We start from the raw sequence: 16,656 nt of genomic DNA, 5'->3' as shown, positions 1-16,656 counted from the left end.
AGCCTCAAACTCCACAACTCTAAAAAAGTATTATATATGCATCATATGCAAAAAAAATATGAGTAATTAGTGTAGACTTCAGAGTGATTTTCACTCCGTTAAGAGTGTCTTGATGTCTCGATCCAAAATCGGGTATGATGGCACATGTCTTACCTCATCAAGACAGGTCAGCCTAAACAAACCTCAACAAGGGTAAATGCGGTAGTAAGAAAGGAAATAAGAACTAACATAACATAAGTATTATGAAAATCATAATATAATCAAAACGTTCTCCAAAATTTGGTGTCACGTGTACAACTTACTAAGTAATACAAACATATTCAAAGAAAACATGAGTCTGAATGTCTTTATATCTAGAATATATTAAGGAAATAATAAAAGGGTAAGTGACATCTATCGGGATGACTAGCAGCTACCTCCTGAACTTCAAAAGCAAGCCTTGAACTAAGATGCAGGAGGATGATCAAGATGATTTGGGCTCGTAGTCTACAAGAGTGTATAAAGCAAAGGAGTGAGTACCAAAAAAACAACGGTACTCAACAAGCATGTTTAGCTGACCTATACTAAAGTGATGTCGAACACATTGTACCCTGACTCACCATCCGAGTCTCCACATACTACAACCTTCACATAAATCAAAATCAAGTGCAATGCAATGTAATGCAAATGTCATATAAAATGATGCATAGTTGTCATATCGATACACACCCGTTGTACTAGCATCACAAGACTCATTGGGGGCATATATATCAATGTATCCTCCCTTAGTGCGGGGCATGGCCTTCAAAATTATATAAAAATGCCCTTGGCGCGGGGCATGTGGTCTCAAAAAACCTCATATACTGTTTTGATAAAAACAATTCCTTTATGACAGATATAAATGTTCATAGTTACCCCTTAATCAACAAAATGGCTAACACCAACAAATCTCCATCTTTAATCAACTCTACCAAATTACTACCTTGAGCAGCACCAATATATATTTTTTTCTACATTGGTATCCCCAAAATTTCTATAGTAGTTTTTCACTTTTGGAATAGACAAATAGCTTATATCAACATTTAAGGCATACTCTATGTTTCCCCCAATATAAATAGGTCCTACCTTAATCACAAGTATATCATCGATGTGAAACCTCAAATTTATGTACTTAGTGTCCATTATCATAGAACAATTGAAATATGCAAAGTTTAATAAGCTAACTATATAGTAGCTAAAAATCGCCATCAATAAAAATATTAAGTTCACGAGTAAAGAAAGAGTATCTTGTGTAATCAATTTCTTCTCCTTTCACCTCTTTTTAGTATAATGAATCAAATCCTAAAAAATTATACAAAATTGTTAATATTTTAAGACAAAAATAATTATCCTAATATTTTTGGACAAATCAGTAACTAACCTTCGAACTGTGATGGGTTTGTGGACTAATAGTGACAATCCTAATTTTACACATTGAAGGTTAAATTTTAATTTATTTGCCATGGTGGAATTCGTTTCCAGATGGCAATCTATAATGACATATTTAAAATTTAAAAAAAAAGAGTGTAATATACACATTATTACATATTATTTGAGGTATGTTTTTAAAACTAATGAAGGATAGTTTATATATGAAACTTAAATAAAAAATATAATTTAAATATATTTTTAGCTTTTATATCATATATTAATAATTTTTTAATTACTATTCTCTCTGTCCAACAATAGTTGTTCACTATTGACTTGGCACACCCTTTAAGAAATTATAAATAGAAGGGTGATTTTACTATGTCTCCCTTTTAATATAATAAATATAATGTCTTGAAAAATATAACAGGAAAATGGCTATAATTAATAATAAGGATAAATTAAAAATTAAATGTAAAATTATTCATAAATTTTATAAAATAGATAAGTATTGTTGAATATCTATTTTTAATAGAGTAAACAAATATTATTGAACGGAGAGGTGAATTTTATTTTTTTTTCCCTCCCGTTTTGTCCATTTTGATGACTGACCATAAATTCCCATTTTCCAAGCCCTAATTATTACTCTCGATTTCTAAAGAGGTGAATTTTATTTTATTTTTCGTTTAGGCACGCATCTTAAGAAAAGTATTTACTCCTCTCTTTAATTGTTTTCAATATCTTTCTCAAAATATTAGATTTAATATATTTAAAAGATAATATAATAATAATATTTTTATTATTTATTATTTTTTAAGATATATTAAATTGTGTACAACTATTATTAGACGAATAAAATACTTAAAAATATCTTTTGGCAACAATTGCCCAACTATAATAATCTAGTTGTTCACATTATGAAAAGATATCTTTTTGATATATTTATCTTTTTCTTTTAAAATTAAAATTTTCTCATCAATTTTTATTATTACTTCCTTTGTTTTTTACTTGTTAAATTTTGACTTGCCCATCATTAAAAAAATAAAAGTTAATATAATGAATTTGTCATTTTATAATTCCTATTAATTTATAGTCTTAAACATATTTGTCTATTACATTTTTCAAAGATATCAACTCAATATTAATAAATTAAGAATATAATTAAAAAAATATATAATTTTCTGATTTATTAAAAATGATAAATTAAAATACTAAATTAAAATTATTTAACAAGTAAAGAGAATGGAGGAAATATTATTTTTTCAATACATAGGAATGAGCAAATCATCATGATTCCCATAAATATGGTTGTATAGTTTTGCGAGAAAAGTATGACGCCATAGGGGAGGGATCTTCTTTCATAATTTTATAGTATTTATTTTTCTTTTTTGATAACAAGAAAATATTATTCTCTATTTCATATTAAGTGAATTTTTGAGGATTTTTTTATTGTTTAAAATAATTAAATTGTTCAAAATTTAAGATGAATGTTTGAATTGAGTATTATTTTTTCATATTTTTCCTTTCAATTATTGATGTTTTATATTTTCTAAAAGATAAATTACATTACTTACAAAGTTATATTTATGATTTCATAAAAAGCAATAGTGAAAATAATAATTTGAATTATGTCCTTAAATGTTTTTCTTAAGGTGTGTTTATTGACTTACACTTCTAGGTAATATCTTTTAAGCTTGCCAAATTATTACACGCGTAGGAGCTAATACTACTTTAATAGATAATAATCCATCATTATATTATTTTATATTTGTTAATCGGTTTATTTTATTTTACTCTATACTTATTCCGTAATATTCATCATATTTTGCTACTAGAAAGTTAATTTGACAATTTTTTAAGCTAAATTAATTTGATCAACTAAATATTTATAATTATAATTTAGATTTTTAAAAATATATATGAAAAATATTGTAAGTTGTAAATTATTTCATACAAAATTGATGAAAAGAATATATTTTAAATTATTGATCAACAATCAACATAATATAAATTTGGAAGCGCAAATAAATTTGAGACCAATGGAGTAATAATATAAGATCGTAAATCCCTTTTATACTCATTTAAAAAAAATAATAGTTTTTTTATGTATTTTAAAAAAATTTTAAACAAAAAATTACCAAATTTAGAGGTGATATTAATAACAAATATAATTAATTAAGTATTGATTCACAAATTATCAAAGTGGCATAGCATGAGCACAAGACAATGATTTTATAATGATATCTATAATTTTATAATATGTTGACGTCTACCTTCACTATGTCTAAAATGTTTTGAATCTTGATTGTCGTTATCAAAATATTTTTAAATCATATTAAAAAAATTATTTAAGTATATAGTTTACATTTATTTAAACATAATAATTAATAAAATTACTCAATTAGAGGTCATATTCATACAAATATAAGAAATAATTCACAACTTATCCAATAGGCGTAATATAGGGCGCATTACTTCAAAGTTGTGACTTTTCTGGATTGTTGTTAACTAGAGTCGACACATATGAACTATGTGATTTTCATAATTTATATAATATGTTGATGTTTATTATGTCTAAAGTATTTTGAGTTTGACTATCATTATCAAAATATTTCAAAGTATATTTAAAAATTATTTATATATGTAGTTTAAATTTATTTAAATATAATAATTAACAAAAAAAATTTCATTAGAGATCATATTAATAATAAATATAAATAATGATTTGCAAGTTATCAAATCAGCATAACATATATAAGTGTGCAAGAGTACAACATTTGTGACTCTATTAGTTGTTATTAACTATGATCAACACTTATGAACTATATGATTTTTATCATATGTCGATGTCTACCATATCTAATGTATATTGAGTTTTGTCTACCATTATTGAAATATTACAAATTATTTTTTTAAAAAAAATATATAGTTTAGATTTATTTAAACATGATAATTGATGAAATATATATTTAATTAAAAGTCATATTAATAACAAAATATCAATAGGAATTAAAAACTTATCAAATCGGCATATCATAGGGGCACAAAACTACAATAATGTGTGACTCTTGAGTTATTGTTAACTAGGTTCAACGCATATGAACCCTATGATATTTATGATAAGTATCAACTAGTAATTTAGTAGTGTTTTCACTAAAACACTATCTCTTCTTTCTTGATACTATCAGAGTATATATATACTTAGAAGGTAGAAGGTAGCTTGGGGAAGAAGAAGACAACTTGAAGAAAGAAGGAGGCAAAATTGCACTTGATGCATTGTTGAGAATTTATTTGATTTCTACATTCTTCAGAGCTCACGGTCTGGTTGTTGCTTTGGAGAAGACGATGAGAGTGAGATGGGGATGAGAGTTTGTGGGATCTGGTTCAAGGGTGAAGTGGCTGGAAACGGAGAAAGGACATGTTTTGGCTGTATTGACTACTCAGGCAATGCTTATCCGAAGAAAGTAGTGAGGAGAATGATGGATAGATGTATCGATTTTCAACATTTAAAATCAAACCTAACCAAATAACATCAAATATCAGTTCTTTTTAATATGTTTGGTTCAGATTACGATTCGATTTGAGTAAACGTTTTTTTTTTTAGAAAAATAAGAATCAGCTACAAAGCAACCGTTGTTGTGTTACTAGCTCCTTCTAATCCAAAATAGGTGTATTGTTGAGAATTTTTTTTCAAAGTTTAAGAGTGTATTCGTTGTCTTTTTTTAGAATCATCCTTCTTTTGAATAATTTTTTTTTACTACTTTACATTTTCTAAGAGATAAATGGCTTTGATAACAAATGGTAATATTAGAAAATTATCATTTGATTTATATCCTTAAATATCAATTCAATAATCCATCATAAACTAATATTACAACAATTTTTTTTTTCTTTTTTTCTGTTTAGTAACCATTGTATGAAATGCAGAATGCTTACTCGATTCTGAAACATCTCAATCAATCCATTATTGAAAAGCTAACGGTACACACAAGAAAACATAAAGTGGACAGATAACAGTTGTGTCCCAACATAAAGTGGACAGAAAAGTACAAGCTAATTACTACTTTTTGCTGAGCCCTTAAAAAAGTAGGTTTAGTTGATGCAAATACTTGGATTTGGGTTGGCATATGCAAGAAACTCTGCATCTTTTTCCAGAACCCTAATCTCTTCATCATCAGAAGCAACCCACAACTCTATCCCTTCTCGGCACGCACTTTCTATAAACACAAATTGTTGCTTGGATCTGACATTAGCAGCCGGCAAATCACCCATATGAGCAACCCAAACAGGCTTTCCCCATCCAAAATTAACATCATATAGTCCAATATTGCACCAGCTTGTGAATCTATAAGTCTTTATATTCTCATTTGTTGATAAACTTTCAAGCACCTCGCTTAAAGATTCAAACACACACTCGCTGTCTATATCTGTAATTAAGTAAATAAAAGTATAAGCTCAAAATTTTATAATTTCAACAATTAATAAAATCAAACAGTAGGTACCTTTAATGTTTTCTGCAGTTAATTGGGCAAACACTTCCCTTAGCAGTATTCCCAAATCAGGCAAGTCATTGTTAGCGTCTAAAGGATCATAAAAGGCAAATGCTAACCAGAGAAGGTTTCCAAATGTTTTTTGAGGCAAAGGTGGCTCGACTCGAGGCCTTAGATTAGCTGCATGAGTGATCATTAAAGTCTTTGGTACATCATTGGCTATGAGGACTGCACCAATCCGTTTGCAAATGAAAGCTGTCAATGCTTCAATTTTTGATGGAAATGGAACGGTTTCACTTGATGTGTTAGCTTTGAGAGCTTTTATTGATTTGGAGTCAAATAAGAACCTTTTCATTGGGGATTTTGAGCCTTGGAAGTAGAAGTTGTCGAAATCCGTAATGAATTTTGTTGGTAATGATTCTATAGGACGGAATAATGATATTGCTGAAGTGAAATCTGGATGTAGTGTTTTATCACCTTCACCACGGCTGATTTTGGCCCATGTTTTTAAGAAAACACTCATCGTCGATGCATCTACAACCTGTTATGTTGGACAAAAAGTAAGAAGAAAGGTTTACAAGAATGAAACATGCATACATATATAAAAGAAGAAAGTTTCACTTCATATATACTCCATCGGTCTATCCCTTTTTACTTATCCTTTTTTATTTATCATTTTTTACAAATCAAGAAAAAACTATTTTTTTTATCTATGATACCCTTAATCTATTTAGAAAGTTAATGCTTTGAGTAGAGCCGTCAAAAAGGGCTTAGCCCATGGGGCCGGCCCGATCCAACCCGTTATTGGGGTAGGGTTGGAATAGTATTTTACAAGCCCATTTAAAATCGAGGCTTATAAGCCCAACCCTATTAGGCCCTTAGCCCTTGAGGCTTGATCGGGGCTGGGCCGGGGTCGGCCCATGGGCCAAATTATTTAATTTTAATTAAAATAAATATTAAAAAAATAAGAATAAAAAACTAGAAAACCTAAATAAGTGTTTGTGGAGTTTTTTTAAGGAGCTTACCTCATGAATTTCTTTATTATTTAGTTTTGAATATAAGACTTGGATAGTAAACACTATTTATATTATATGTGATAGAATGTTTTATGGCTTGAACAATTAAATTAGTTTCTTGATTTCATTTAACAAAATACTTTAAGTAATTATGTATTGCTAACTAAAGTTTTAGTCAGAAGTGTTCTTTAGTTTACTAGTTTGTTTTTCAGATATTATTTACTTAAGAGATTACTATTTTTTTCTTTAAATATTTATTGTTAGATTTTGTTTAGAATTATTGAAACAATGTTACTGTTGTGACATTGATTTGACATTAAAAAAAGAGGGTCGGCCCACCCCAGCCCTTGACCCTTCTGGAGTTGGGCCGGGTTGACCATTTTACAGCCCTTTGAAATGAAGTCCATCAAATTCTTTGGCCCGCAAGACTTGGGCGGGGTAGGGCTGGTCTGGCCCATTTTGACAGCTCTAGCTTTGAGTAAATTAATTTGAAATTCTATCAATTAATATGGATAAAATGATAAATTTAGTATGTTTATTATTTTCTTAGGGACAAAGGAAGTATTACTCTACAAACTAGTACTCTCTCCGTCTTTAGATGACACACTTTCTTTTTCAATGTCAAAAAAGAATGTCAACTTCAAAATTTCTCTTTAATAGTCATACAATGCAAATAACAACTAATGTTTATTTTAGATCACAAATTTGACATAATTTGGGACGGGAAGTAGTATTTATTATGTAAAAGAATAGACGACGTAACCTTATGAAGCATGCAAACTCCAATGGCCATTCCACCGCATTCAAATGTAGTAGTTTGTAGAGCAACAAGAGGTTGATTATAACTTGGCTCTAGGCAATTGCCTTTGAAAGGAAGAACCTTGTTAAGAAATGGAATATCAGGATTTTGAAGAAACTTTGAGAGATTAAAGTTTGCTTGAGCTTCAACGTATACAACGCCTTCGTCATTGCACTCAATGGAATATACATCTTTGAATCTACCAGCAACAGGGTAGTAATAACTTAAGGTTTCAGCCAAGGCAACCTGCATCGGTTTTAATTCATGATCAACATCGTCATTAGCATTGTAAAAAAAGATGACTGGAATGTATGAACACGGAGTAAATTGGTCTATAAAAGAAATTTTGTAGTTCCTCAAGTGTTGAGGAGTTGGTATACAAGGCTTGATGCTTTCATTGGAGATAACTTTAACATCCATATTTTAGTTTATCAAATATTTGTGATACGGTTACATCTCTTGTGTACCCCCTTTTTAAAGGATATTGAAATGTACAATGAGAGGCACAAATATAGTTGAGGGAAATAAATGGTGAATCCATTTAATAAAATGTACAGAGGTTGGTGACCAACTTATTGTAGCCAGCGAATTCATTCATTGGATGGGAATCAATTGAAATCCAATATAGGAAAGGCAAAAAATGGCCCTCACCAAATCAATATTTGAGACGTCGAAAAGTTAAAAAAAAATATAACTTACAAAAATCTCATAGTGTAAAACTTAAATTACATCATATCCCTACTCTTTTCTATTTTACAAAAATCCCTTAAAAATTATAGCATCCGAATACATTATATTCAGCCAGATACATTAAATAACTTAAGTGTTGTGCTTAAAAAGGAATCTAATTATAAAATTAATTATCAATCCACGAATCAAGCAAAACATATTGATATCAATCTATTTCGACCCGTAACAGATTCAGAGAATTCAAATTTTCTTCTCCTCCATCTGTCCCAAATCATAACAGATCCAAAATACATATGAATATATCGATTTTTGTTGAGATATTCAGGAATTTTGGTGATCGATCTGAGTTATGAACTATATAATAGTGATGAAATAATTGTTGAGCAAACGATTTCTTTTGTGAATTTCAAATCAACCATTACAGTTGCATGGATTTGCTATGTCTTATTTTGAATTTGTATATTGATATATAAGTTGTGATACATTACTAATTACAAATTGATACATAACTAGTTTGACGTATATGTATTGTGTTTTTGGATCTTTGAGTTAGTGTGCTGATAATATAGTATTAATATTTTGTATATGACACACACTGCAACTTAATATAATGTATAATGTATCATAGAGTTTAATCTAATACTCGTTATACTTTCATATTCTGAAAATGACACCTTCAATAACATTACGATTATTATGAAGTTTCATCCTTCTTCGACTTCGTCTTCTCAATATTACGATTCGCCATTGTTAATGGATTTTACAACCTTTTGGATCTATTTCCAGCCCAATCATCATCTTTAGAATCATAATGAGTTGATTAGATCTATTTTCATGAAAGTTTTCATCATCAAAATCAAATACACAAGGTACCATACTAAAAAGAGAGAGCATAATTCATATGTATCAAAAAATTGTAGATGAAAAAACTTTTTTTTAAAAAAAAATGACATTTGAAGAATTGGGAAGAAAAAAATTGATGAAGAAATAGTTCTACCTCTTTAGGAACTTCAAATCGATGAACTTGAGAGAGAATAGATTTGAAATTAAAAAATGGAGTGATGGATGTAACTGTTGATAGATGGGATTGATTTTAGGCGTGAAAATAGAAACAAAATCGTTGGATTGGAGGGATGTGAATAATGTATCTGAAAAAGGAGAGAAAAAGAGGAAAAGAGGGATTTTTGAAATATTTTGAAATGGTAGGGAATTTTAGAAAATATGAAAAGAAAGATTGTGTAGTTAAGTAATTTATCCTTAAAAAAAGGGTATTTTGGTACTTGTTGCTCCACTTGAAAAACGTCTTGAATGTGAGATTTAGTTCTACGAGGTTTACATTTTAATTACTCCCTCCGTCCCATTTTATGTGAGGTAGTTTGACTCGACACGAATTTTAAGAAAGAAAAGAAGACTTTTAAAACTGTAGTCCAAAATGAATAATAGAAATTTGTGTGGTTGTAAATCAATTCATTAAGGATAAAATAGACATTTTAAAGTTAAATTGTTACTTAATATAGAAATGTGTCATTCTTTTTGGGACTGACTAAAAATGAAAGTAAGTCACATTAATTGGGAGAGAGAGAGTAATACTCAACTATGCGCCCGGCCTAAGCACACCTAACAATATTCAATGTAAGACTCGCTCAATAATTCCAACATATCTAACACCTCTCTATGACCTCCATTCATATTTATTTATTTTCTCTCTTTTTTGACCTTTTTTCTTAATTTAATTATTTATTTTGTTTTTAATATCTCATAAAGTCTTTATATTCAATTACTCAACTTTTCACCCCTTATTATAATATATCTTCTTTATTAGATATAATGTGCATATATTCATAACTCTCATAATTTTCAGCTTTTCATATTCATAACCCTCTTCCACTATAATATATCTTCTTTATTAGATATAATATGCATGTAATTATAACTCTCATAATTTTCAACTTTTCATATTCATAATCCTTTAATATTAAATATGAAAGTTAAGTATCTTATGGTACTCCTCCATTCTTTTCTATATAAATTCATATTTTTTTGTTTCACGAGATTCTATCCAAAGTTACTCTTCATAGTCACTATAGTACTATAGTATTATATTCATGCTTTTATTTGGCTTGAAAAAGAAGAAGAAAGCTCTTGAATATTGATAGGCTTGTGAAGTGGATATTGACAAGAGTTTAGATAATTATGTATTGATTTTATTTTTCATGCTATTTTTAATAATATGTGTATTGTACTATTTTTTTTCTTTATTTATTTTTTCTTAAATATCTCTATGATGCCTCTTAAATTTATTTTTTATACGAAGAAAGCTTTTGAATATTGATAGATTTGTGAAGTGAATATCAACAAGAGTGATGCCTCTCTGTTGTTGTTTGACTTGAAAGAGAAGAAGAAAGCTCTTGAATATTGATAGACTTGTGAAGTGGACATGACAAGATCTTAGACAATTATGTATTGATTTTGTTTTTTCTTCTATTATTAATTTTAACGATTAAAATCGCAATGATGTGTGTATTATTTTATTTTTTTCTTTCTTTCAGTCTTGTGTATCTTTATGATGCCTCTAGAGTTTAATTTTTATACGAACTTCTTATTGTTGTAAGTCTATAATTTCTTTTAGTTTAAATTAGTATTATAAAATAGGAAAATTAGCAAACTAGTAAAAACTCCTAACATAATTATTAAAAACATCTATAGTTTATAAATATTAGTAAAAATGTCAATATTTTAGAAAACATTGTGTATCCTAATTTAGTTTCTATTTTACCTCACCGTAATTAAAGTTTTCCAACTCATTCTCTCATATGTTTTAAAAAAGAAGAAGTATTTTCTCTCTCACTGATTTTCCTCTTCCAATTCTTCTTCAACTTTCAACTCCCGCTTCTCTCTCTTCCATTCTTTCAATTTTTTTTTCCAGAAGTTGAAAAATATATCTCTAAAGATATTCACAACAATTCCTTGGATTAATGTATGCATCTTTATCCGATTTTTAGGTTTGTTTACTGATTTTATTTTTGTTTAAATCTTTTAAAATTTTTGTTTGACCAATTTCGTTTAGGGTTTGAAATCCTCAAAATCACTCTCTAATGGCTGAATTTAAGAGGATTAGAAGACGTATCCAACTAAAATAACAATTTTCTAGCGATTTTCCATCCTTTATTGATTATATTACCATTACAATATTTGCATGTTCAGTTGAAGTTGCTAAAATCATAAAAATCATGATTTTCTATTAGTCTTGATCGAGTATCTGTAACAATTTTCTTTTGTATTCAAAATTCATTAAGTAAGCGTATTGATATAAAATTGTATTGCCACTGTCTATGGATATTGTGGGTTTGTTAGTATAGATATTGTATTTCTTAATTTTTTTAAATTTTTGTGGACATTCTGTTAGTTTTGATAATATACCCACATACTTGGACTCATCATATTTATGTATCCTTTTCTAGTTGTGGATATTATAAGAGTGTTGTTTGTATCCTGTCAATTAAAGATACATATTACTTTATATAGTTATATTCATTTTTTAAGAAATAGTGATGCTATTTCAGATTGTATTCATGTTTTATTATTTGATGATTTTGTATTCATTATGTTATATCTGTTGTATGTATTTTGTGTGCAGTATAGTTTGTTTTGTGATAAAACATGTTTCGGTCATTATATGAGAATCTGAGAATCAAGTATTCGTTAACTGTTGAATCATTAATTTGTTTGGAAGTTTGGACATGAAAGTTTTTTAAATTTTCTGGGTAATTATAATTTTTTTGGAGGACGAGATAGAGTTTTATTAATGCACAAGTGAAGATTGTATTTCTTTTTTAGTTTGTAGTCATTCCAATAGGTATGCCAAGTGGATTTGAATTTCTTAAGCATTGATGTATCCTATTTCTTTCACAGTCAATTTATATTTTTTTAGAATATTGTATTCTTCCTCAAAATAATGTATTATTTCCACTATGTATGCTATTTTCTTCCAGAATCTTGTATCCTTTCTTAAATCGTATTTATATGTAATGATTAGATTATATTGGGATGCAATCAATAATAATTTATAATACAAATAAAAGAAATATATATTTGGCAACCATGTAATACAATTTTGATCAGTAGATACAATTTTAGCTTTCACTATGAAAGTAAAATACATACATAACTCAATCATGAATACTTTTTGTTATATGAATATAAATTTGTATTTGTTGATGATTTTGTAGTCAATTTTTATGGAATACAATATCGATACGTGGATAACTATTCTGTCTGGAGCGATGATAGCCTTAAGATAATCCTATTTAAAGCTTGGTGGTAGCTTCCTCCAGAACAACCCAAACACAAGTGAAAAAAAAAAAGTAAACTCAAATGTCGAAAACAAAATTTAAAAATAAAAAAACTACATAAAAAGATCGGCTGGATGTTTAAGAAAAAAAAATTGGAGCACCAAATAAGATTAGATCCCATCCGTAGCAAAACGGGGATGAACAAGGCACCAAGCAACAAATTCAGCAGAATATTTGAACTTCCAGCCCAAAGTCGTTAATGGATGATGAGGAAGACTAGATAATTTGTGCCTATTTTAGTCTCCTAATCTGTAAAGTAAGTAATAATATATTTTCAGCACTATTTACTTAATTTGAAAGATTCTCTCCTCTGATTTTCTCTAATTTGTTATTTACTTAGTTGTATTTTATTAAGTTAAATCAAAGAAAACAAAACATAAATCAACAATATAACAAACTAAAATATTGACGTTTTTAATAAATATTGAAAGTGTGGCTAAGGGGTCCTATTAAATGCTAAAATATTGATATTTTGAAAAAATTTCCCTTATAAAATACTGGAGTAGATCCTAAAGAGATACCACCTCCTCGCGAATTTATCTTAATTATGATTGAAATTCTTCTATAAATACAAATAAATTTTAAAAGTTATAAATATTTTCTCTTGATTCAAATTAGTAACTTAATTATGTTAAAAATTACTTACTAATTACTAATCAAATTTTAAAATTTATGATTGATTGCATAATTTTTTTTTAATAATTAAAATATATTCTTTATTTGATGTTTATTATGTAAGTTCTTAAAACTATCAAGAAATATGCATGCCGTGAAAACTTTAAAAGATAAATATAAAGTAATATAGAGGGAGAGAGGATGAGGCAATTCTAAAAAAATTTATATACACAAAGAAGAAACATTTATATTATTAGAAATAATTGAGACACAATCATTGTTATTGATGTTATAAAGAAAGGGTATAGCTTACTTTTTCATCATAAGGTCAGGTTGTTTATTACTTTTCTACAAAATTCAATTCATTAAACATAATTATGATTCATATTTGGTTAGAGGAGAGTGAAGAATATTGAAATGGATAAAGTCAAATTTAACAACACAAATGAATAACATAAAGTATTAACTAAATATTAGTTTATTTTATAGAGGGATTATAAATTAGTGCTAGATTTATCTCTAAAATTTAAAATAAGAAGATATGTATGTATATTTAGTCAAATATATATTGTATCTAGACAAATAACCTAAATATAGAATAAATATGAGAAGAGGGTATTTTGGGTCACCATTGTTTGAGTTCATTTTGGCTTACATGCTCATAATGTTTTGAAATTATAATAACAATTAGTTGACTGACTTTCTAAGAACAAGATCGTTAATTATATTTTTTTACGCTATGTTTAAGTCAATTGGTACGTAGAAGTTCCATGATTAAAACATTACTCACTATTTAATTGTAACCATTACTTATTTCCATTAAAAGTATATTAATTGTAATTAACAAAATCAACATATATCATCTATTCTTTAAAAGTATATTTATTTATTTCTTATTCTATTTTATTGTGATTTTGAAAAATAATGTATTTATGTTATTTATTTTAAAATCGTTATAAATTATAAGAATGTTCTTTCCCTTCAAAAGAAGATGATTACATTAAAAAATTTTTTTTTCTATGGAACCAAATTATACATCTATACATTAGTGCGAATGAATTCACTAGTAAATAATAAAAGTTTAATTCATTTGTACCCTTTATTAACAAATGAATAAAATAAAAACTTTTGATTGTCTAGCTATATTTTTCTGTAGAATGTTCAACTTATATTCATTATCCTCACGACGTTGTCAATTAATAGTTATGCAATACTATGACCCGTATCTGATTGCATATGGCAAGACTAATCCCCAAAAGACACCTAAACTCATACAATGACTATGCATGAGATCAGTTTTGAATTAAAGCAAAAATCACAAGAATAAACCCTATATTTTCATAAATAAGAAGATAAATTTACTAATTCACCTTTAAAAAACTTGTTAGGAATTTTATAAACAAATATGAACACTTTCAAAAAAAAAATTAATTGCAAGGGTAATATAGAAAAAAATTAATTAATATTTTCTTGATTTAGTAAGGTGGACAACTACTCCCCCGTCCAACAATATATAGTTGTTCACTATATTAAAAATAGATGTCCAACAATACTTGTCTAATTTAGAAAATCAAGAGATAATTTATCTTTTATGTCTATTTTACCCTTGCTATTAAATACTCCATCCGTTCCTATTTATATGTCACCATTTTAAATTTCACATGCATTAAGAAACTACGTAAGTTTACGATTCTACCCTTATTTAATTTTTTGTGAACTCAAGTTTTCGATCAATGAGTATAAATTAATTTATTTTGATTATTTAATTTAACAATGAACACATGAATTATTTACTTAGCTTTTCTATGTTGGGCAAATGTATATTTTCATGGCTAATAGCTCACACGGGTAAAATAAGAAGAATATTGTAATTTATGCAGTGATTTTATGAAATGACAAGTATTATGGACCAACGATTTAGCAAGGATGACATATAAAAAGAAACAAATGGAGTACTATTTATCATTTAACACATTTTTCAAATCATTAAATTTAATAAAGTCAAAAGATAATATAGTAAGATTACCCCTATTATATATTGTTTCTTAAGGTGTGTGCCAAGTTAATAGTGAACAACTATTACTGGACACAAGGGCGTAGGCACATGTAATTGGACACCCTTCGCCGGGGAAAAATAACGCATATACAAGTAAAATGATACACGAAGTGATTAAGTAACATAATTTGGACTCCTTTGACATAATAAATTGTTATAGCCTAGTGGTTTAAGATGTCTTGAATGTGTTTTTAGACATCTTTAATTTTTGGACCCTCTTCGTGAAATTCCTGGCTTTGCCACTGATTTGGACATAGGGAGTAATAAGGAACACCTATTTTTAGTATAATCATCAACTAATATGGGACTATGTCCAATTATATGTTCCTAATTACTTGTCCAATTTTCCTTTTTTATTTGTCCATTTTTACTTATCTATTTTGACAAATCAAAAAAGGACAATTTTTTTAACCTATTATACCCTCAATTAATTACTTTGAAAAAGATAAAACTTCTTGAAAATCTTAAATTTTCAATCCATCAACTTCATAATTAATAAGGATAAAATGATAAACTCACTATGTCAATTATTATTTTCTTAATAGGTGTGTTAATTCAAAACTGGACAAGTAATTATGAATAAAGAGAGTATCAAAAGTGCTTACATCACTTCAATTTAAAATTTTGTATTATCTATTGTCTTGACTCTTAGTGTGTGTTTGGTATGAAGGAAAACATTTTTCAATTTTCTCATGTTTGGTTGGGTTAAATGTTTTCCAAATCGACTCTTTTTCCTCAAATTTAAGGAAAACAACTTCCCTTCAAAACTTAAGGAAAACATTTTCCAAATCTCTCTTCCAACTTCAAATTACAATTTTTTTTTTGTAAAAACCAATTTATTTTTTCCCTAACCTCAAACCACCCCCCCGGTCGCCCACCCGCCCACCTGCCTGCCCGCCCAACAACCCCCAATAAAAAGAAAAAAATTTAAAGCTTATTTTTAAAAAATGTTTTTAACTTCAATTTTTTCACCCCACCCTCACCCCTACCTCCAACCCCCTACCACCACCTCCCCCCCAAAAAAATAATAATATTAAAAGTTGTTTTAAAAGATATTTCTAATTTTTTTACCCTCCCCACCCTCCAAAAAAATAATTTAAGTTTGTTTTTAAAAAATATTTTCAACTTCAAAATTTCATTTTTTCACTCCTACCTTCGACCCTCCCCAACCCACCCCCTACAAGCCCCCCCTCCCCAAAAAAAAATTTAAGTTTGTTTTTAAAAAATATTTTCAACTTCAAAAATTCATTTT

At 28.0% G+C, this 16,656-nt stretch overlaps 1 protein-coding gene across 1 annotated transcript; it reads right to left on the bottom strand.

Moving 5' to 3' along the window:
- Window positions 1-5,469: 5,469 nt before the first annotated feature.
- LOC125873176 (stemmadenine O-acetyltransferase-like) lies at window positions 5,470-8,133 on the bottom strand. The gene is made up of 3 exons (XM_049554066.1): window positions 7,656-8,133; window positions 5,889-6,417; window positions 5,470-5,813 (listed from the first exon to the last, which is right to left on the bottom strand). The coding sequence occupies exons 1-3, from the start codon at window positions 8,109-8,111 to the stop codon at window positions 5,479-5,481; spliced, it is 1,320 nt and encodes a 439-aa protein (XP_049410023.1). The 5' UTR covers window positions 8,112-8,133; the 3' UTR covers window positions 5,470-5,478.
- Window positions 8,134-16,656: the final 8,523 nt, after the last annotated feature.

The sequence above is a fragment of the Solanum stenotomum genome, chromosome 8 (genome assembly GCF_019186545.1).
Source record: "Solanum stenotomum isolate F172 chromosome 8, ASM1918654v1, whole genome shotgun sequence".
Classification (NCBI taxonomy): domain Eukaryota; kingdom Viridiplantae; phylum Streptophyta; class Magnoliopsida; order Solanales; family Solanaceae; genus Solanum; species Solanum stenotomum.
Note: the sequence above shows the minus strand (reverse complement) of the source record. Positions and strands in the feature narration are given on the sequence as shown.

Bases quoted from the DNA above. Each gene is read 5' to 3' on its own strand.
- LOC125873176 (XM_049554066.1), bottom strand. From the start codon at position 8,111: ATGGATGTTAAAGTTATCTCCAATGAAAGCATCAAGCCTTGTATACCA. The intron at 6,418-7,655 runs GTTACGTCGTCT...CCAACATAACAG, and splicing joins GAGTTTGCATGCTTCATAAG to GTTGTAGATGCATCGACGAT. The intron at 5,814-5,888 runs GTACCTACTGTT...ACTTAATTACAG, and splicing joins AACTGCAGAAAACATTAAAG to ATATAGACAGCGAGTGTGTG.